This window comes from Microcaecilia unicolor, chromosome 2, assembly GCF_901765095.1.
Source record: "Microcaecilia unicolor chromosome 2, aMicUni1.1, whole genome shotgun sequence".
NCBI lineage: Eukaryota > Metazoa > Chordata > Amphibia > Gymnophiona > Siphonopidae > Microcaecilia > Microcaecilia unicolor.
The window spans coordinates 45,424,934-45,445,516 of record NC_044032.1 but is presented as its reverse complement, the minus strand read 5'-3'; the positions used below and the strand labels follow the sequence as shown (position 1 = coordinate 45,445,516).

Here is a 20,583-nt window from a genome sequence, read left to right as displayed (position 1 = left end):
TCTGTTTTTATTCAATATGGATGTTGATTCTGCATGATCCAGATGCAGATTTCTGTATTTTTGTGGCAGCATGACAGTTTCTGCCTGCTTTTGCTTCTAGTTACATTAGTTTGTCAGAATATTTAGCTTTGTTTAATAAAAGAGCGGGAGCCATAAAAAATGCTACAGCCCAAAACACTCAGCACTCCTAACTGCTACAATAATATCAAATGACCTCAGCAGTGACTTTTCACATGAGCAATCTGCTCATGACTTGTCTGCCTCCTCATTGGTCCTAATACTTTTGTTTCAAACTCATTTTATCTTATTATCTAATTTTAGAAAAGTATTTTAAATTTAAATGGGATCTGTTTAGCTTTGATTTTCAGCTGTTATGTCCAGATCTGCTGCCAATACTAACCATGTTTTATAGGCATTAAGCCTCAGCTTTATCAGAGTGCAGATCTCAACCCCCAGATGTCACTTCTCAGAAATACTTTTTTCCTAGTAGCATAACAGCTTTTAAAAATTGAAATTAAACCTATAATACCACCCCACTTCAGAGTTGTTATATTTTTTAGCAGCTACTCTATATTGACCATAGTATATGGACTGATATATATTAACATATAAGTTAATGTATAAACCAGTGGAAACTTTGCACAGTAGACAAATTTGTGCAAGCTTTACTCCTTTTTGTTGAATATTTTCTTTTTGCAGGTTCCAGTGTTATCAACAAGCCTTGTTCCACAAAGATGACCAGTCAGATAAGCCAGAAGAAAGCAGATGTGATTGATTTGACAATAGACACTTCTTCAGATGAAGAGAAGGAACCCCCTCCTAAAAAGAAATGCATATTTATGACTGAAGCCCAGGAGAGCCCAAGCAATGGGTTGGTGATTTTGAAGTTCATATGGCTTTGGGGTTTTTTTTTCCCCTCCGTTTCTGAATGTTGTTTTGACAAAACAGCCCTGAAATCTTTGAAAGAATTCTCAGTTAGCTTTGTGACACTGTAAATAGGGGGCTTAGATTTGATTTATTGGTTTAGGTGCTTGCTACTCAGGTTTAGGCTACCACTCATTGACTTCTCATGATGGCAGGTGGTCATAAAGTAATATTGGAAATAGATCTAAATGAAGCTGCAAAGGAGAGCGTACTGTTGAGGACAGAATGGAAGGGAGTACCAAAGAAAAGCCTTTCAGGGGAAAATAAACAGGAAAAAGGCACTTTATCATAAGTTTGAAGTAGTGCTGCACTGCTGATGACCTTCAGGTATTTTTCATGCTCTCTCTGAGATCCATTCTACCTTTTAAATGACCTTTTATCCTTCATTTTTAATTACCTCTTTACAAATATGTATGTTCTCTTAATCCTTTTATTTTTATGTTCTTTTTTAGTATAAACATGTGTTCTAGCAGATCCTTTTAGTTTAGCCTGCTGTTCTGCTTTACTTAATCTTCCAGTGTCGTCGCTGCCTTTTTTGGTATTCACCTCTCACCACCCCCATCTTAGCAAAGTTAATACTGCCATATTTAGGACCCTGATTTTTCTTAGATCTCTCTTTGCCTTTGATCTTACATTTTGCTACAGTTATCTGTTGATCACATGATTTCAGGTGACCACTTACTGTGACATTAGAAACATTGTCCCCCATTTCTTTTTTTTTTTTTATTTATAAAAGTTTTTTATTAACACTTCAGAGTAACAACATCTGGAGTAAAATACTCCTTGAAAATTTCAAAAAAGAAAAACAACATTTATGCAATATCACAATCCAATTTTTTTTTTTTTTTTATTAAACCCCTCCTCTTCTTTGTCCCCCCCTCCCACCCCCCCTGAGCTCTCGATCCCCCTCCCTCCAACCTCCCCACTCTCCCTCCCCCCTCCCTTCCCCGTCCTCATCTTGTACTCCAAGTGTATTGCTCCTTTAATCATCTTTCCAAATTTCTGCTAAGTGCAACCACTCTTCTGCTTCCGGATTGTAATGACCCTTACGTCTATCCGTTAATTTTCCCAACCTCGTCATTAACTGAAGTTTGCCCTTCCAATCTTGCCCTGTAGGGCCCAGCTTCTGCTTCCATTTCAATGCTATGGTTGTTTTTGCTGCCGCCAGGCCCATTCGTATAATTCTATTTTGCCATTTCTTCCCTCCTTTTTTTCCCAAGCCTAATAAACACCATAGGGGTTCACAGGAATATTGAAATCCTACCGCTAGTGATATATAACCAGTAACTAACTCCCAGTATATCTGTATCTTCGGGCATTCCCACCAAATATGGAAATATGTTCCTTTCCCCTCCTCACACCTCCAGCAGGTATCCGAGGCATTTGGATACATAGCTTTTATTCGGTCTGGAGTGAAATACCAGCGACTCAAGACCTTATAGGCATTTTCTTTAATGAGGACACACACTGATGCCTTTTTCACCTCTTTGCATATTTTCCTCCATTGTCCCTCATTTATTTCCATTTTAAGATCTTGTTCCCAAGCCTTCATATAGGGAAGCTTTACCATCTCAGGGCCCCTTATATGTTCATATAGCTTTGTGATTCCTTTCCCACCCTCTCCTATTCTTCCCCATAAATTTTCAAACTTCTCGCCCTCCAACCCTTTATCTTTAAACCACTTTTCCTTGCTCATGTAATTCTTTACTTGTAAGTATGCATATAGGTCAGTCTGTGGGAGATTGTATTCTTGTTGCAACTTTTCAAAGCTCTTAAGGTTCCCCTCTTCCATTAGTTCTCGAAATCTTATCAACCCCTTATCGAACCACCTTGTAAATGTCTTATTCTCCCGCCCACCAGGGAATCCTGATTCTTGAGTTATCCAGGCATAGGTGGAACGGGCCTGCGTACCCCTCATGTTCTTCTTAAGTTTCCCCCATATTGTAAGTAAGTGGGAAATAAATGGGTTTAGGGTCAAAGATCTATACATGTTATCCGGGGCCGAACCCCAAAGCAATGCATCCAGATTGCCCTCCTGGACAAAAATCTGCTCAAATCTCGTTACGGGCGACAAGTCCACACTACTCCATACCCCAATTTGCCTGAGTTGTGCCGCCCAATAATACCAGCTAATATTTGGCATGCCCCTTCCTCCCTGTTCTACCGTCTTCCACATTATTTTCTTTGATAGTCGAGCTGGGCGCCCTCCCCAAACAAATTCCCCCACCTCTGCTTGTATTTTCTGTAACTCCCTCTTAGGAACCGCGACTGGTAAAGTCTGAAAGAGGAAGAGCAACCTTGGTAATATATTCATCTTTACCGCCGCTATGCGGCCCCACCACGACAACCATCCTTTCTTCCAGTGAGCTAAATCTCTCCTGATTGCCGCTATTAGTGGTACATAATTTAACTGATATAGTGTATTTAGATCACTTGGGATATGTATACCTAGGTACCGAAAACTTCTGTCGGTCCAACGGAACCCGGATCTTTTCATTTGTTCCACCTCTTGCTCTGTTACTATTATCCCCATGAGTTCCGATTTGTCAAAATTTACTTTAAACCCGGACATTCTTCCAAACATGTTTAACTCTCTAGTAAGCACTGGTAGGGTATTCCCCGGGGAGCCTATATAAAATAATAGATCATCTGCGAATAGGGCTAACTTGTGTTCTTGCCCTCCCATCCGAACTCCTTTCACTTCTTTATGCTCCCGAATTTGTTGAGCTAAAGGCTCAATAGAGATAGCAAATAATAACGGGGAGAGGGGGCACCCCTGTCTAGTTCCTCTTTGTATATTAAATATGTCTGACCATCCCCCGTTGACCTTAATTCTTGCTACTGGCTGCTCATATAGCCCTTTCACCCACCCCACGAAAGGTCTTCCTAGTCCCATTTCCAGCATTACTTCCCATAGGTAATCCCATTCCACTCTATCAAATGCCTTTTCCGCATCTATTGTGAGAAGTGTCATGGGATCCCCCCTTGTCTGCGCTCCCCAAATCAAATTAAGAGTTCTTCTAATGTTATTTGCCACTTGTCTTTGACGTATAAAGCCAGATTGATCTTCATGAATAAGAGAAGGCAAAATCTCACTCAATCTATCTGCCATAAGCTTGGCCAGAATTTTTACGTCTACATTCAGCAAAGAAATCGGGCGGTAGGAGCCACATAATGTTGGATCTCTCCCAGGTTTTAGGAGCACCGATATTCCGGCTTCATGCATGCTTGGCGGTAAACCCTGTTCTACAAAACAAGCATTGCCCAATCTTACCAGTAGTGGCCCTAGCTCTTGATGAAAGAGCTTATAATATTTGGCCGTGAACCCATCCGTCCCAGGGGATTTCCCCCCTTTCAGCCCTTTGATAACTTTTACTACTTCCTCTAGGGTCACCGTAGCTTCAATTTTCTCCCTTTGTTGGGCCGTAACCCTCCTCAATCCCAGACTCTGTAGAAATTCTCTAATTTCACCTTTGGAGGCTCTAGATTCTTTGCTATATAATGTCTTATAGAATTTTACAAATTGCTCTCTAATTTCCCCATCTTGGTGAAGCATTGCATCTTTTGGCCCTTTTATTTTAGTAACCGTGTTTCGAATCCTTCTATCCCTTAGCCCTTTTGCCAGCATAGCACCCGCTTTATTGCTGAATTCAAAGAATCTCTGTTGTAGTAATTGCCTCTGGAACTCCATTGCTCTCAGCTGAATTTGTTGCAGCTTTCCCCTCCACTTTTTAAGCTCCAGAAGCTGCTGATGTTTACCCTCCCTCTGGTGTAGTGCTTCTAGTCTCGCCAAATTATGCCTTACTTCAATCTCGTGAGCTGCCCTCTTCTTCTTCAGGTATGTTCCTTTACGTATAAACACCCCCCTCACCACCGCTTTAAGTGCATCCCAGAGTATCCCCTCTGACACTTCCCCTGTATCGTTTAATTCTAGATACTCTTTAATGGTGGATCTTATTTCTTGGCAGTCTTCGACCTTGTCTAAGAGGGATTCATTTAATCTCCAAATTTGACTTCCCCTCCTCTCCCCCAACCCATCTAGCTTCACCCAAACCGGTGCATGATCAGAAGCATGAATGTTTTCAATTTCTGCGTCTCGCACTTCCCCCCACTCATTCCTGCTCCCCCAAATAGCATCAATTCTCGCATATGTTCCCTGTACGTGAGCATAGTGCGTGAATTGTCGTCTGCCCGGATGTTTCAGTCTCCATATATCAATCAAATCCAATTCTCTCATTAATCTGTGGAATTGTCGCCCGTTATATCCGCCCCCTCCCTTCTGTCTAATGGAGTGGTCCAGCGATCCCACTGAATGGTTAAAGTCCCCCCCCCCCCCATCAACACTCCCCCCCTCACAAAAGGGAGCAATTCTTCCCGTAGCCCATCAAAGTATTTTCCCTGCCCCACATTAGGAGCATATACATTAATAAATGTAACCTGTCGACCATTCAAATTCCCTTTAATTGCTAAGCATCTTCCCTCTTTATCTTTGTAAACTGCTTCTTTGTTAAACTTCAAGTGATCTTTCACATAAATCACCAATCCTCACGTCTTATTTCCCCTGGAGTCTGCTAGGGCGTACCCCGTACCCAGGCCCTTGTTCTTGATCAGGGATTCATCACTTTGTTTAATGTGTGTCTCTTGCAACATTACTATATCCCAATTCAGTTTCCGCAGTTCCCTAAATATAATACTTCTCTTTCCCGGGTTATTTAATCCATTAACATTCCATGATCCAATTCGTACTCCCCCCCTTTCCCAACCCCAACCCCCCTCCCCCCTTCCCCCCCCTTATTCCCCCTTGTAACTGGCAAACTTCGTCTCGTGCCAGTCGTACCCTTTAGGAAGCTAGCCTTCCCCAGAGCCTGACCACTCTAATGTTTATCCATAGAATCTTAACCCCCTGCGTTTCCAACTTAATCATTAACATTTGTTCTCTTCTACTTTAACATCTACATATAACATTCCTTTCCCCATGTCTCTCACCAACTCCAATCAAAACATGAATAGTTCAAATCCAGCAGCTATATCGCTCTCATTCAGGTGACTGCTACTGACTGATCTTCATCTCTGTCCTCCCTTGGGGGTGTCTGCTTTTTTTTTTCCCCAACCTTCTGCCAGCCATTCTGCTCCATCCTCCTCGAATTGTTAGAAGATTGCCTGTTCGCCTCTTCATCTCTGGGAACATCCGTACATCCCATTTCTCTCAATAGTTTCCACGCTCCTTGATGTGTGTGAAGGCGTTTGGTATTATTTCCCACTGTAATCTGTAATCCAAATGGGAATAACCAACGATATCGCAGTCCTGCCTTTTGTAAATAAGCAGTAATGTCTTTAAAGTCTCTTCTTTTCTGCAATGTTTTCCTTGCTAAATCTTGGAAGATTTTAACTTTAACTGACCGCCAGTTTACATCTTTAACAGTATATTTATGGAAGCATGCCACTATGTCTCTGGGCAATCCCCCTCTTGGTGGCCCTAAGCTTCTGTGGGCTCTTTCCAATTCTATGGGCTCTAATTCTTGCTGCCCATTAGAGTCTTGCTGTAGTAAAAAAACGCAAATTTCCTTCACTACCTTTTCTGGATCTTTATACTGGTCCTCTTCGGGGATGCCCCTAAATCTCAAATTGCACCGTCTTGTGCGATTTTCCAGATCCTCCAGCGCTATTTCCAAGTCTGCTCTTACTTGTTTTTCAGCTCGAAGCGCTCCCCGGAGTTCTTTCACTTCCGCCATTGCTGCCTCCGTTTTTTCCTCATTCTCCGCCACACGATTGCCAATCTCTTTTAGTTCTTCGTGCAACTCCGTTACAGCGGTTTGAATACTTCGCCGAGTCGCCACCAATTCAGTTTTAAGATCTTTAAACCAACGTACGAAATCCCGTTTACTCAGCTCCGTTTCGCGTTCCATTTGCTCTTCGGGATCTGGGTCGGATTCGCTCTCCTCGGCGGCCATCTTTGCACCGCGTGTCCGGAGACGCGATCCTTCGCTCGCATTGGGCGTATCAGCCCCGAATTTGAACTTCGCCAACTTTTTCTTCGCTGCCATCGTTCCGATGGTTTCTCCGCCGTTTAGGTGAGTAAAGTTCTTAGTTAAACGCAGGGGAAGCTTCTTTTTTGCTCCGGAGACAGCAGAGCTCATAAATCAAGCTGCCATCTCTAGGGCTGACGTCACTTCCTCGTCCCCCATTTCTAAGTATCACTTCTTTTTTATGTTCTTTGTCTTAGCATTAGTATTGTTCTGCTGGTCCCACGTTCAAGCGAGGGCATTGAGCTACGCTGTTCACTTCAAGCTAGTACCACATCTCATATGTTGACGTCCAACCTTTACAGGATTAGATACTGCTAGTCTCATGCCACTTGTGGGTTTAACTTGGGGGGGGGGGGGGAGAGAAGCCTAGTGGAGGAGTAGCCTAGTAGTTAGTGCAGCGGACTTTGATCCTGGGGGACTGGGTTCGATTCCCACTGCAGCTCCTTGTGACTGTGGGCAAGTCACTTAACCCTCCATTGCCCCAGGTACAAAATAGGTACCTGTATATATGTAAACCACTTTGAATGTAATTGCAAAATACCACAGAAAGGTGGTATATCAAGTCCCCTTTCTCTTTCCCCTTAATGATTATTAAAAAGATAATAAAAACAAATCAGCACACACTTTAAAACTGTTGCCAAAGCCCAAGATGTGTTATGATTGGTTAAGTTCAGATCTTACCAAGTAAAGATGACTGATTCTGTCTCTCCTCCACGGCCCTCTGATGCTGTTGTGCACATTACTATGTTGCACACCAGATACAGGGTCATCCTTCTCAGACGACATAGAACGCAGAGAAATTTAACTTGTATACTATACAGAGACTCCTGATGCAGGCCCTCGTGTCCGAAACATGATTTGTGTTGAATCCATTGCATATTTTTTAAATAAACTTCTCATGTGAACTCTTTGAGTCCTTTGGACGTTTGTTCTACACCATAGTTTGCTCTACACCACCCTTTGTGTCGACTTCGCTGTGTTTGCCTTCTTGCATTGACCTTTGTGGAGGTCTTTTTGTTCTGTGCTTGTCGATCACTGTATACTTACCATTTAGTAAATGCTGTCTGAAATTTTGATCCATATCAAATCTGGACTTGACCTTATGAAATCTTGAGTATCTGAGTTCAGACTTAACAGAGATATTAATCAAATATCCTATCCCATTGAATCCACGCTAAAGATTCTAGGTGTAACTATAGATCAGCAGCTTACATTTGAGCAACAAGGAACAAGGTCATTGCCAAATCATTCTCGACCTCCTAGAAGCTTAAACTCATCAGGCCTTATTTCCTATCTGGTATCCTAAGACTCCTTGTTCAGTCCTTAGTTCTCTTCCAGTTAGATTACTGTAATGCTGTTTATTTCAGGTTGCAAGGAGCCATGTCCTAAATAGACTTCAAACTGCTCAAAATACAGCCGCCCAATTTAATTATAAAGTTCCACATTTGAAATTTCAGAGTCTCTCCTCTGCTAATTAGATTGTTTTGGCTTCCTGGTAAAACTAGGGTTTCGTTTAAGATATGTACCTTTGTCTTTCAAATAATATATGGACTAGCTCCAGATTATATGCACTGTCTAATTGAATTGCCTTCATGTAATGCCTGCCTTGGAGCCATAGATTTCCTCAGGCTCCGCCTGCAGAATTTTAAAAATGTCTGCTGCAAATCAGTACTTTCCTCAGATTTCTCCTACATCGGAACTAAATGTTGGAACTCTCTCCATAAATGTATTAGATTTCATTCTAATTATATGCAATTTTGAAAGAAGTTAAACTCATCTGTTTACAAATTCATTTCAAATTTCTTCACATTAGTCTAATTTTTTTTATCTAATTAACTGGTCGACAACTTTATCTTTTTACTTGTGTTATGTCTTTATTAAATTGTACATTGTTATAACCCTTCTATTAATCTTTCCTTGTCACTTGCAGCAGATGAATCCAGGAAGTAGTGGGTTAAGTCCGCCTACCAGCAGGTGGAGATAGAGATAAACTAAAGGCAATGATGCCAGACGACCAGCTCCTTCCTCAGTTAGTATGTCTCTATCTCAGCAGGTGGTGGACTGCTTTTTCTCCAGCTCCTGGGCCCAAGGCCTCTGAGGGTGCTCCTGAGCCGGTGGCCAGTTTGAGCGGGGTGGCGGACTGGTGGTGTACCCTTTGGCAGCATACGCAGTTGCTGGGTCCCTGCTGCACCTCAAATTCCCTCTCAACAGGCTTTTGCTGTTCCTTTCCTTCCCTGTTTGTTTCTGCCTCCTCACTAAAAAAAAAAAAAAAAGAAGAGAAACAGAGAAGCACAGGGAAGTGTGTTTTTGCCGAGAGCAGGTTTGTGTTCCTGTTGTCCGCGTCCTGTTTTCTGTTGCCTGCTTGTCTGAGCCTACCTCGAAGTGGAGTCGTAGAGTTTTTTTTCTTCGGCTCAGCTGTTAGTTCCCGCGCTTTCCCGGTCCGGGTAAGTCCTGCTGGGTTCCTGTTCGGGGGCAGGCGATGGTAGCGGAGGTGGTAAAACACTGTTGCCGATGCAGGAAACGGTGTTCGGTGGCGGGCCTTTGCAGCGCGGGGTGCGCTGATTTTGCGGGACTCGACGGAGCGGTGGGCCCCCCTCTCGAGAGCGTGCTTTCCCGCCTGGAGCCTGGTGATTCTCGCGCCATTTTGCGATCGGTCGCGGAGCCGGCTCCGGTAGCGGTTTTGGGCAAAGCTTCTCTGCTGGTAGGGGAATCAGGGGCCGTCAGTCACTGTGGGCAGTGGTGAAGGTCCCATGGCTGCGACCTCCGTTGCGGGGGAAGGGTTTTCATCAGAGTTTGTTGTGCTACTCCATCAGGCGTTCTTGTTGAAAAGGGCCTTGCCCCCCCCCCCCCCCCCCCCACTCACGCGGCTACAACAGCTTTGGCCTTTGATCCTCTCAAGGGGTCTGGGGGTAACCAAGAGATTTTGGGTTTTTCCCCAGAGGATTTCTCCTCCCTTAAAAAGCCTAGGCTTTCTTTGGGGTCTGAGGAGGGGTCCTGCATATGGTCGCCTGCAGCTTCTTCTGTGGTGGCTCTCTCAGAGCAGACGGGGGTGGAGGATGGTGTCCTCACTGACCAACCAGAGGACTCTTCCGCCTGAGGACTTTCCATAAGGAGAAGTTGTCCTCCTTTATCTCTCAGGCACTGGAAGCCCTGAATATAGAGGACCTTGAGCTTGCGGCTTCTCAGGCAGGCAACCCCATGATGGCTAGTACCAGACGCCCTTCTAAGGCCTTTCCGGTACATGAAGCTATTGAAGAGTTGATTTTGGACAAGTGGGCGGATCTGGATGGGGGGCTGAAAGTGGTCAGGGCTATGGCCCGGCTGTATCCAGTTTCAGCGGACCGTTTAGAGCAGTTTGCTCTGCCTAGGATGGATGCCCTGGTGACCGCAGTCACTAAGAAGACTACTCTTCCAGTGGAATGTGGTGTGGCACTTAAGGATATGCAAGACAGACAGCTAGAGGCCTCTTTAAAACATGCCTTTGAGGTGGCTGCTTTGACACTTCAAGCTTCTGTTTGTAGTTCTTATGTGGCTAGAGCTTGTCTCAGTTGGCTACATTCTGTCATGGATTCGATTTCGGAGTCTGATATGCCGGGAACTCCTCAGATGTCGCTGATGGATATTGGGTTGGCGTACTTGGCGGATGCCTTGTATGATTTGGTCCGTGCTTCGGCCAAACTCATGGCTTTGACCGTTTTCCTCTCAGCGTCTTCTGTGGCTCCGTCATGGGGCCGCAAATATGGCCTCTAAGCAACAGCTCATTAAATTGCCTTTCCGAGGGAAAGGCTTTTTGCTTTTTGGGGAAGACCTAGAAAAGATTGTTAAATATTTGGGGGATTCCAAATCTCAGCGTCTTCCGGAGGATAGACCCAAGTCTACTTCCAGGCAGGGAGCCTCAAGGTCACGTTTCAGAGAGACGTGACGGTATCGCCCGGGGTGGTCCAACGCAGCCTTTCAGCGTCCTTGTTTTGGGCAGCGTTCTTCCTTTCACAACGAGAAGTGTCCGAATGGACCCCCCTCTCGTCAGGGGGCTCCTTCTCGGGCCTCAATGATGGGGGCAGGTCCACTCGGGAGGAGAGCAGATCGGTGGTCGGCTTTCTCTGTTTCTTCCAGAGTGGGCCAGAATTACTTCGGACCAGTGGGTCCTCGATGTGGTGCGAGAAGGTTACAAGCTAGAATTCTTCTCTCCCGTCACATACTTTTTTCTGGAGGCCCGCTGTGTATCTTGGGCCAAGAGGACAGTGGTTCTGCAGTGTTTGCGAGACCTTCTAAGGATAGAGGCTATCGTGCCTGTTCCTCCTCTCGAAAGGGGCACAGGTCGGTACTCCATCTTCTTTGTGGTTCCAAAGAAGGGAGGGGCTTTTCGGCCTATTCTCGATCTCAGAAAAGTAAACCAGTTTTTGCGGGTTCGCCACTTCCGCATGGAGACATTAAGGGCAGTTATTGCTGCTGTTCAACCAGGCGAGTTTTTGACGGCTCTCGATTTGAGGGAAGCTTACCTCCACATTCCCATTTGGCAGCCCCATCAGAGATTTCTCAGATTTGCGGTGCTGGGTCAGCACTTCCAGTTTCGGGCCCTTCCTTTTGGAATGGCCACTGCCCCACGCACTTTTTCCAAGGTCATGATGGTGGTGGCGGCGTTCCTGCAGAAGGAGGGGATTCGAGTGCATCCACATCTCGACGACTGGCTGATTTGGGCGACGACAGCAGAGGAGAGTCGAGTGGTCACCGACTGAGTAATTGCGATGTTGGAATCCTTAGGTTGGGTGGTCAGTATGGACAAGTCATCTGGTTCCTACTCAGAGTCTAGAGTATCTTGGAGTGCAATTCGATACGAAGCGGGGGAAGGTGTTTCTCCCCGAGGGGCGAAGGATCAAATTGCTTTCTCAGGTACGGACCTTATTGAGTCGCGCTCCCCGAGTGTGGGACTATGTTCAGCTCCTCAGTTCCATTACGGCGACCTTAGAGGTCATTCCATGGGCAAGGGCTCACATGCGGCCTCTTCAGAATTTCCTTTTGAGCAGATGGTCGCCGACATCACTGGATTATCAACGACGCCTTCCTTGGTCGAGCCGGGCCATGGACAGTCTCGCGTGATGGCTCCAGTCAGCCAATTTGCAGAATTCTGGCGTCTCCCAGTTGGGTGGTAGTCGTGACGGATGCCAGCCTTGTGGGCTGGTGAGCCCATTGTCTTCATCGAGTAGCCCAGGGATCGTGGACCACTCTCAAAGCGACTTGGCCGATAAATCGTCTGGAGTTGCGAGCAGTCGTGAATGCGCTTCGGAGTTTTCAGGACCTTCTGCAGGGGCAAGCGTTCGTGTATTCTCGGACAACACCATGACTGTGGCCTACATCAATCGGCAGGGGGGCACTCGCAGTCTTCCCTTGGCAGTGGAAGCGTCTCAACTTCTAGTATGGGTGGAAGCGCATGTTCAGAGTCTGTCGGCAGCGCACATTGCAGGTCAAGACAATGTTCAAGCGGATTTTCTCAGCCGGATTGTTTTGGACGCAGCGGAATGGACGCTGTCGGACTCGGCTTTTTGGCTGATCTGTCAACGTTGGGAAAGACCAGTAATGGATCTCATGGCCATGGCTTGCAATGCCAAAGTTCCCCAGTTCTTCAGCCGCAAACGACAGCCAGGATCCGCAGGATTGGACGCTCTTCTCCAGCCATGGCCGGAACAACTGCTACTGTATGTTTTTCCTCCGTGGCCTCTGATAGGGAGAGTTCTTTGCCGCATAGGGCGACATCATGGGCCGGTCGTTCTAGTGGCCCCAGACTGACCCCGATGGCCGTGGTATTTGGATTTCGTTCGAGCACTCTCTGAGCCACCATTGTGACTTCCGGTGACTCCCGATCTGCTGCATCAAGGCCCAATTCAGATGGAAAATCCCTCCCGCTTTGGTCTTACTACCTGGCTATTGAGAGGCAGCAGCTGAAGAAGAAGGGATTTTCAGAACCAGTCGTTGCCACTCTTTTGGGGGCACGGAAGCAGTCTACTTCAGCAGCGTGCGCGCGAGTGTGGAAAGCTTTCTCGGCGTGGTGTGCTTTGCATGCTGAGTCACCTTTTCGGGCGGACATTCCGGTTATTCTGGAGTTCCTTCAGGATGGTCTTCAAAAGGGATTGGCATATAATTCCCTTTGAGTGCAGGTGGCCGCGCTAGCTTGTTTTAGGGGCAAACTGGACGGTTCCTCTTTAGCAGCTCACTCTGACATGGTCCGTTTCCTACGCGGGGCTCTTTGGCTTCAGCCTTCTCTGCGGCAGCCGTGCCCGGCGTGGCATTTGAATGTGGTACTGCGAGCCCTCTAGGCCCCACCGTTTGAGCCGTTGAATAAGGTTTCTGAGAAGGATTTAACACTTAAGACAGTGTTTTTGGTGGCCATTGCTTCGGCTAGGAGGATTTCTGAAATTCAGGCTTCGTCTTGCAGAGATCCTTTTTTGCAGTTTTCTGAAGCAGGGGTGTTGATCAGGACGGTGCCGTCGTTTCTACCTAAAGTGGTTTCAGCTTTCCATGTCAATCAGGCGGTTTATCTTCCGTCTTTTCGAAGAGAGGATTATCCGGGGGAGTTTGCCTCGCTGCGTTTCCTGGACGTGCGGAGAGCCTTGTTTCGGTACTTGCAGATCTCTAACAAGTTTCGACGCTCGGATCATTTCTTTGTGCTCTTGTCGGGATCGAAAAGAGGCGAGGCGGCTTCTAAGGCTTCCATTGCTCGCTGGATTAGGGAAGCCATTGGAGCAGCGTATCTGCTACAAGGGCGGGCATCTCCAGTGGCCCTTAAGGCGCATTCTACTCGGGCACAGGCGGCTTCTTGGGCGGAGGCGTCAGCCTTATCTCTGGAAGAGATTTATTGGGCGTCTACTTGGGCATCCTGTCATACTTTTGCAAAGCATTACAGGCTAGACGTGTCAGCTCGGGAGGATGCGAGTTTTGGGGCGGGAGTGTTGGTGCAGGGAGCGTTGGCTTCCCACCCTACTTAAGGAATGCTTTGGTACATCCCACTAGTTCCTGGATTCATCTGCTGCAAGTGACAAGGAAGGTAAAATTATGTCTTTCTTGCTAATTTTCTTTCCTTTAACGCAGCAGATGAATCCAGGATCCCTCCCTAGTTCAGCCGACGTTTTTTTTATTTTCCGCGCAGTGTGGCTATTTTTTTCCTTCCGGGTTCTCTTTTGCAGAGTTCAGACAGATATGGGAACATGGAAAGGATTCCAATTTCTGGATCAAGTTGCAGTTATTTTGAAGTTCTTATTTGGTTCTCTGTTTTTCATAGTGAGGATGGGTTCTGGTTGTTATTGGTTTCATATTTTTGGCCTTGGCAAATGCTTACGAATGACATACTAATTGAGGAAGGAGCTGGCCGTCTGGCATCACTGCCTTTAGTTTGTTTATCTCTATCTCCACCTGCTGGTAGGCAGACTTAACCCACTAGTTCCTGGATTCATCTGCTGCGTTGAAGGAAAGAAAATTATCAGGTAAGACATAATTTTACCATTATTCCTTGTTACGCAATCTAACGTATTATGACAATGTAATTTTTCATCCTATTCAATCTATATTGTAAGCCACATTGAACTGGAGACTTTTTGGGATAATCTGCAATAAAAATGTCACAAATAGGTTAAAAAAGGTATTGATAAGTGGGGTAGACTGAGTATTCCTGAGATGAGGAGATATAATGCTTGCTTGCTTGTTTTTATGTTTACTGTTGAACAAACGATTGCATATGAAATAAAACATCAGATTTGTTTGGTATGATTTGTCATTGGTAAAAACCATGTCGCCTCAGATCTTGTAGCTTGCCGGATTGTAAAAAGTTGATTATTCTTTCCTTCAGCAGCATCTCCATTACCTTTTCCTCCACCATGGTAAGACTTGCCAGTCTGTAGTTTCCCACCTCTTCTCTGTTACCGCCTTTTGTGAAGCGGTACCATATCAGCCTTTCTAAAATCCTATAGCACTTCTTCAGTCTTCAACAATTCTGTTAAGCACTCCTTCAATACCCTTGGCTCTCTATCTTATCTGGTACCATAGCTTTGTTCATATTCACTTTTGCAAGAAGTTGTTAAAAACTCTGAATGGTGTTGTATTTGTACTATCCCTTTATGGAATCTTGCTTTTCCTTCATCACTATCTACACATTTACTGTTAGTATCTTTGTGTCTTGTAATTCTACCTCTAGCCTTCAATCTTTTGCCAATATAGTTGGGAAAAATTCTTGTCACTTCACATCTTTTGCAGTTTTTTCTTTCTTTTGCTTGTACTTTTGCTATCCTGGTTTTTCTTCATCTGTCTCACCTTTTTGTGGTATATTTTGTTCTTTGAGGTCTTCTGTATTTTGTGAGTGATATCCTTTTTTTCCTTTATTTTTTGCAGCAACCTTTTTAGAGAACCAAGTTTCCTTTTATGTTTCAACTATTTTATTGACACCTCAATATGGTACAGCACAATAATATAAACAGTATTACAGAACGTTTCTAGTGGACTATACATACTTATCCTAAAATTTAACCAGGGTCAAACTTTTATTTTGTTTTCCCCACCACTCTTCCCCCCTCCCAATCTCCGCCCCATCCCCAATATGTTCCGCAGGCGTGGGAGCTTCGTGTTGATGTACTGGTTAGGCTGTGATATGCAGCTATTCAGGACCCTCTATGCCTAAAGATCTATCAGCTACTCAATATCCAGTCTCCATCGAGATAGGACTTCTCATTAACCGAGGGATCAAATCTTGTTCCTGGTCCCTGCAGCGATGACTTATTATCAGAGCTTTACCTCCACCAGAACATCCAACTCTCAAGACGTCCAGTCCCCTCCCGCATCTCTCCTCTAGCTACTCCCTCTCCCACCACCCTTCAACCTCCCCCCCCCCCCCCTCCCGGCAAGCAGCGGATGGATCTGTCTCACTCTCTAATTCCAGGCCTCCTCCGTCCCCACCACTTCGCTTCAACTTTATCAGGCATTGAGGAGTAAGCTACGCCCCCTTGGGCTAAGGGCTTGCAGATATGGCATCCAGATCTGGAGAAATTGTGCTCTGCGTTTGGGCGATCGCTTGGAGTCTCTTGCTTCCCAGGAGGCCAATAGGTGTACTTGGTTTCGCCAGTGCCAGTAGGCCGGCTCCTCTGGAGATGTCCAGTATTGCATAATGCACTTCCGAGCAACCAAACTCAGTTTCCTGCATAGTTTTATAGCGGGGGCACGCAGCGGAGCAAAGGCTCCTGGCTGATCCAGCAGAAACTGCCTGTCCGTCCCTTGAATCTTATTCCCCAATCGGCTTAAAAAACCCTTTACCCGCTGCCAAAATGCGCGCACCTTGGGACATTGCCATAGGGCATGATACAGTGAGCAGGGACCCCTTCCACATTTGGAACAATCTGAACCGTCTGGCCCCTGCACATGAGCCAGCTGCGCTTTAGACATGTAGCCTCGGAGGACTACCCTATATCCGCATTCTCTCAGCCTTTCATCCTGTACTAGCATACTAATGCCTTTCAATGTAGCTGCCACATCCCAAGACGTTAGTGAGGACCCTATATCTTGTTCCCATTTGTTTTTGAGATCCTCGTATTGTCTCTTGGGTTGACGCCGGGCCAAAGCTGCATACAGACCCGATACCGAGTACCTCTCTGTCAACAGCTCCTCAAAAAAACCTCGAATTGCTTCCCCCATTCGCCCCTTCAGAGCTGCCTGGTTTAGGGATTTCATGTAGTGTGTAACCTGTGCATGTGCGAACCTATTGCCCCATGTTGCCCCCACCTTGTCCTGGAGGGCGTTAAATGTCTGCATCTCCCCATTCTCCATTAATAAGTGTTCCAATTTCGTGATACCCAGCCCTTGCCACTCACCAAAGACCGGGTTGTCCAACCCCGCTTTAAATACTGGGTTGCCTATAATCGGTATCTGGTCAGTGACGTGTGGATGTCCTCCCAGCTGCCTCATCCACCATTGCCACGTCTCTCTAAGAGGTTGAAGTAAAGTGCTTTTTTTAAATTTGAACGGGATGAGGCGACGAGGCAAATGGAGAAGTGCCTGCACATCGTAAGGCGCAAAAAAGGCCTTCTCAACGGTTAAGGGTGTGTAATATTGCGTGTCTTGAAAGAAATCCCCCAGGTGTCGCATCAGGCATGCCTGGTTGTATAGGAACAAGTCCGGGAAACCTATGCCTCCCTGCTTCCAGCTTCCCACTAACATGTCCTGTCTGAATTTTGGTTTCTTCCCTGCCCAGCAGAATCGACTAAAAAGGCGGGTCACTCGTTTCAAATCAGTCTTCGTCAAGCGGATTGGCAGTGTTTGTAAGGCATATAGCCAGCGGGGGAACAGCACCATCTGTATTAGGTGTATTCGCCCCATCAAAGACAAAGGGAGGTTCATCCAAGAATCTAATTTGTTCTTAGTATGTTCTAGTAGGATCTTGACATTTAGCTGATATAGATCTGAGGTATTCATTGCAAGTCTAATGCCTAAGTATTTAAAAGAATCTTTGGCCCATTTCAATGGGAACCCAGGTCCCCAGTCACTTTGGCTCATCGCTGGCGAGGCCAGAGCCTCAGACTTGTCCAAATTTATTCTAAAGCCTGCATAGTCTCCGTATTCACGAAATGCCTCCAATAATGTGTCTAGCGATTCTCTCGGGTTCGTGAGGTGTACCAGGAGATCATCTGCGAATGCTGCGATCTTAAAAATGTGGGGTCCCACTGTGACTCCCTGAATCATAGGGTTTTCCATAATCTCTCTTATAAGGGGGTCTAAAGTCAGTACAAAAAGAAGGGGGGATAGTGGGCATCCCTGCCTCGTGCCCCTCCTAATAGGAAAGCTCTCCGACTCCAGCCCATTTATCCACATCGTTGCACTAGGATTAGCATATAGGACTTGAATCGCTTCGACAAACCGCCCGGAGAAACCATATCCTTCCAAGGTGGCAAAGAGGAAGTCCCATTGGACTTTATCGAAAGCTTTTTCCGCGTCGAAGCTAACAAGCAATGACGCTGTGTTACCCTGTGAGTTTTGTTCCAATGATGTCAGGATCTTCCTCAAATTTTTGCTCACCGCCCTACCTCCCACAAAGCCAACCTGGCTTTCATGGATCAATCTAGGCAACAGTCTTGCCAGCCTGTTGGCCAAAATTTTCGCCAGCAGCTTAGCATCATAGTTCAGTAGGGAGATAGGGCGGTACGAGGTCGGCTCTAAAGGGTCCCTCCCAGGCTTTAGCAGGACTATTATGTGGGCTCGGTTCAAATCGGGGGGCATTGCCTGTTTCTCTATTAGTTGATTTAAAAATCTAGTAAGGGCTTGTATAACGCCTTCCTCCATCAATTTATAGAATTCCCCTCGAAGGCCATCTGGGCCTGGGGCCTTTAACCGTGGGCTTCGTGTTATAGCCAAACTAACCTCATATTCCGTTATTAATTGGTTAAGGCTGTCCAGCTCCTGTGTTGTGAGTTTTGGCAGTGCTATGTTATCTAAGTACATCTGGCTAGGAAGGCCCTCTTCCTCTGGCGCGGCATATAGCCCCCTATAATATGTCTGGAAAGTGTCACAAATTGCCTTATCTGTTGTGTGGAGACCTCCCCTTTTTTTCCGAAGTGCCAAGATATTTCGTGTCCCACCCCGAGGAGTAATTACTTTCGACATCAGTCTGCCCGTTTTATTACCATGCTTATAAAGCATGTAGCGGTAGTAGGTCTGGGACTTTTGTGCCCTCCCCTGTAACAATACGTTCAGGGCGGTCTGAAGCTCTAGCACTTGCTGCTTGTCTCCTATTGCATGTGTGTCCCCATACCTCTTTCGCGCCTGACACAGTTGTTTACTGAGACGTAATATCTCTCTGTCCCGTGCTTTCCTCACATAATGTGCATGACTTATAATTTCCCCTTTGAGAACCGCCTTAGCCGCTTCCCAGAACAAAACAGGGTCGTCTAAGTGTTCTTGGTTATGTGTGTTATATTCTGCCCAGCTAGCGTGCAAGCGGCCCTTAAGCACTGGATCCGAACTGAATTCCAGGGGGAATTGCCACCTATATTTCTGTTGGGCCATACCCCCAGGCATCCACTCAATTTTGACCCAGGCATGATCAGATACCGCATATGGTCCAATTTCTGCCGTGGTCACCTCCCCGAACATTTGGCGCGATGTCAAAATATAGTCAATTCGCGACTGAGTTGAATGGGCCCGTGAAAGGTGAGTATAGTCTTTTTCGCCTGGGTGCAACACCCGCCAGACATCAATGAGGTCTAACAACTGGCCCATCTGCAGTAGCCCTTTGTTATTATAGTAAGAAGCTGCCCCCGGGGCTGATCTGTCCAGTAAGGGGTCCCAGGCTGCGTTAAAGTCTCCCCCCACTACCATAGCTGTGTGTGGTTGTTTTAACAAGAAGCTGAGCAGGCTTTGGAAAAATCTCCGATCGTAGCTATTTGGGGCAGATATGTTACAGATTAGCAGTCTCTGCCGCCCGACAACCGCTTCCAGAATGACATATCGTCCTGCAGCGTCAATCAGTAGTGGTTTGATCGCTGAGGCTATACCCTTTCGAAATAGCACCGCTACTCCTCCCTTTTTTCCCTGTGCGTTTGCAGCAATACAGTTCCCTACCCACCATGTGCTGAGTTTGGCGTGCTCGGTTTGGTCTAAGTGCGTCTCTTGTAGGAGTGCAATATCTGTTTTCTGCTTATTTAGCTGTTGTAGTATCTTAGATCTTTTTATGGGCGAGTTCACCCCGCCTACATTCCATGATATAATTCTTACTATTTTGTTATATATAATTGAATAGTTGATGCCATATAAGACTGCTTTTATATGCCAAGAGAGCAGCCCAGCCTCTGCCCTCTCTGGCTCTTAATTCCAACTTGTCCTCAAAAGCTCTGAATCCTAAGCCCAATCCCACTGTATCCCGCTCCTTACCCACAATGCCCTTTTCATGGGAAATCGGTATTACTAGGCCCCACGCAAATCCTCGTTGTCGTCCTTTACCACTTCTCCTTTTAAATCTCATCCCCTGCTTACCACTACCCGCAACCCCCCTCCCTCCTCCCATCTCCCCTCCCCCCCTAACCCCCCCCTGTCCCCTATATCTGGGCCCACTAAATGGGACCATAACTTCCTTACGTCCCTCCCTCGCTCCTCCCTCCTTTTTTAAACAGTTAACAAATAGAACAGAAAACAGTAAACAGTTCCCCCAAATATTCAGCTGGTCAAGAATTGTAGTGTCGTAGCCCCCTCACCAGGGTTTTACCTACTCCACGCTTTATCCATGTCCTCTGCGAGTAAATATATCCAGCATCCAGGGACTCTAACCTCACAGCTGCAGCAGTCAAACAAGGCAGTCCTTCCGTAGCCAGGTAGTTCGCCTCTTTGGTGAACTAATGCTGCTGCTGTATTAACTTAACTTAATCCCCCAACTGGGTCAGTCCAAAAAGAAAATATTGATATCTCTCCACGTTCAAGTGTCTTTTCTCTTCCATGGTCACCCAAGCTGCCTTGTTAATTGATTTAAGCAGAGACGCTCTTTGCATCTTTCCGTACTAGGCCACCGCCTCACGACTCCGCATCTCCACTCAGGAAATTGTAATCCTCTCGCTATTCAGCGCTCCTCGGGTGTTGTTGCCTCCAATTGTCTCAAGAAATCCTGTGCCGCTTC

The 20,583-nt window shown here is 46.1% G+C and overlaps 1 protein-coding gene across 3 annotated transcripts in view; it reads left to right on the top strand.

Annotated features, from left to right (window-relative positions):
* The window catches only part of PIAS2 (protein inhibitor of activated STAT 2), a 133,260-nt gene that overhangs the window by 93,892 nt on the left and 18,785 nt on the right, over positions 1–20,583 (top strand). For all 3 annotated transcript variants that reach the window (XM_030192913.1, XM_030192910.1, XM_030192911.1), the window contains one exon: positions 700–871. In XM_030192913.1, the coding sequence (XP_030048773.1) occupies positions 700–871 (172 nt within the window). The remainder of the gene's footprint in view (positions 1–699; positions 872–20,583) is intronic.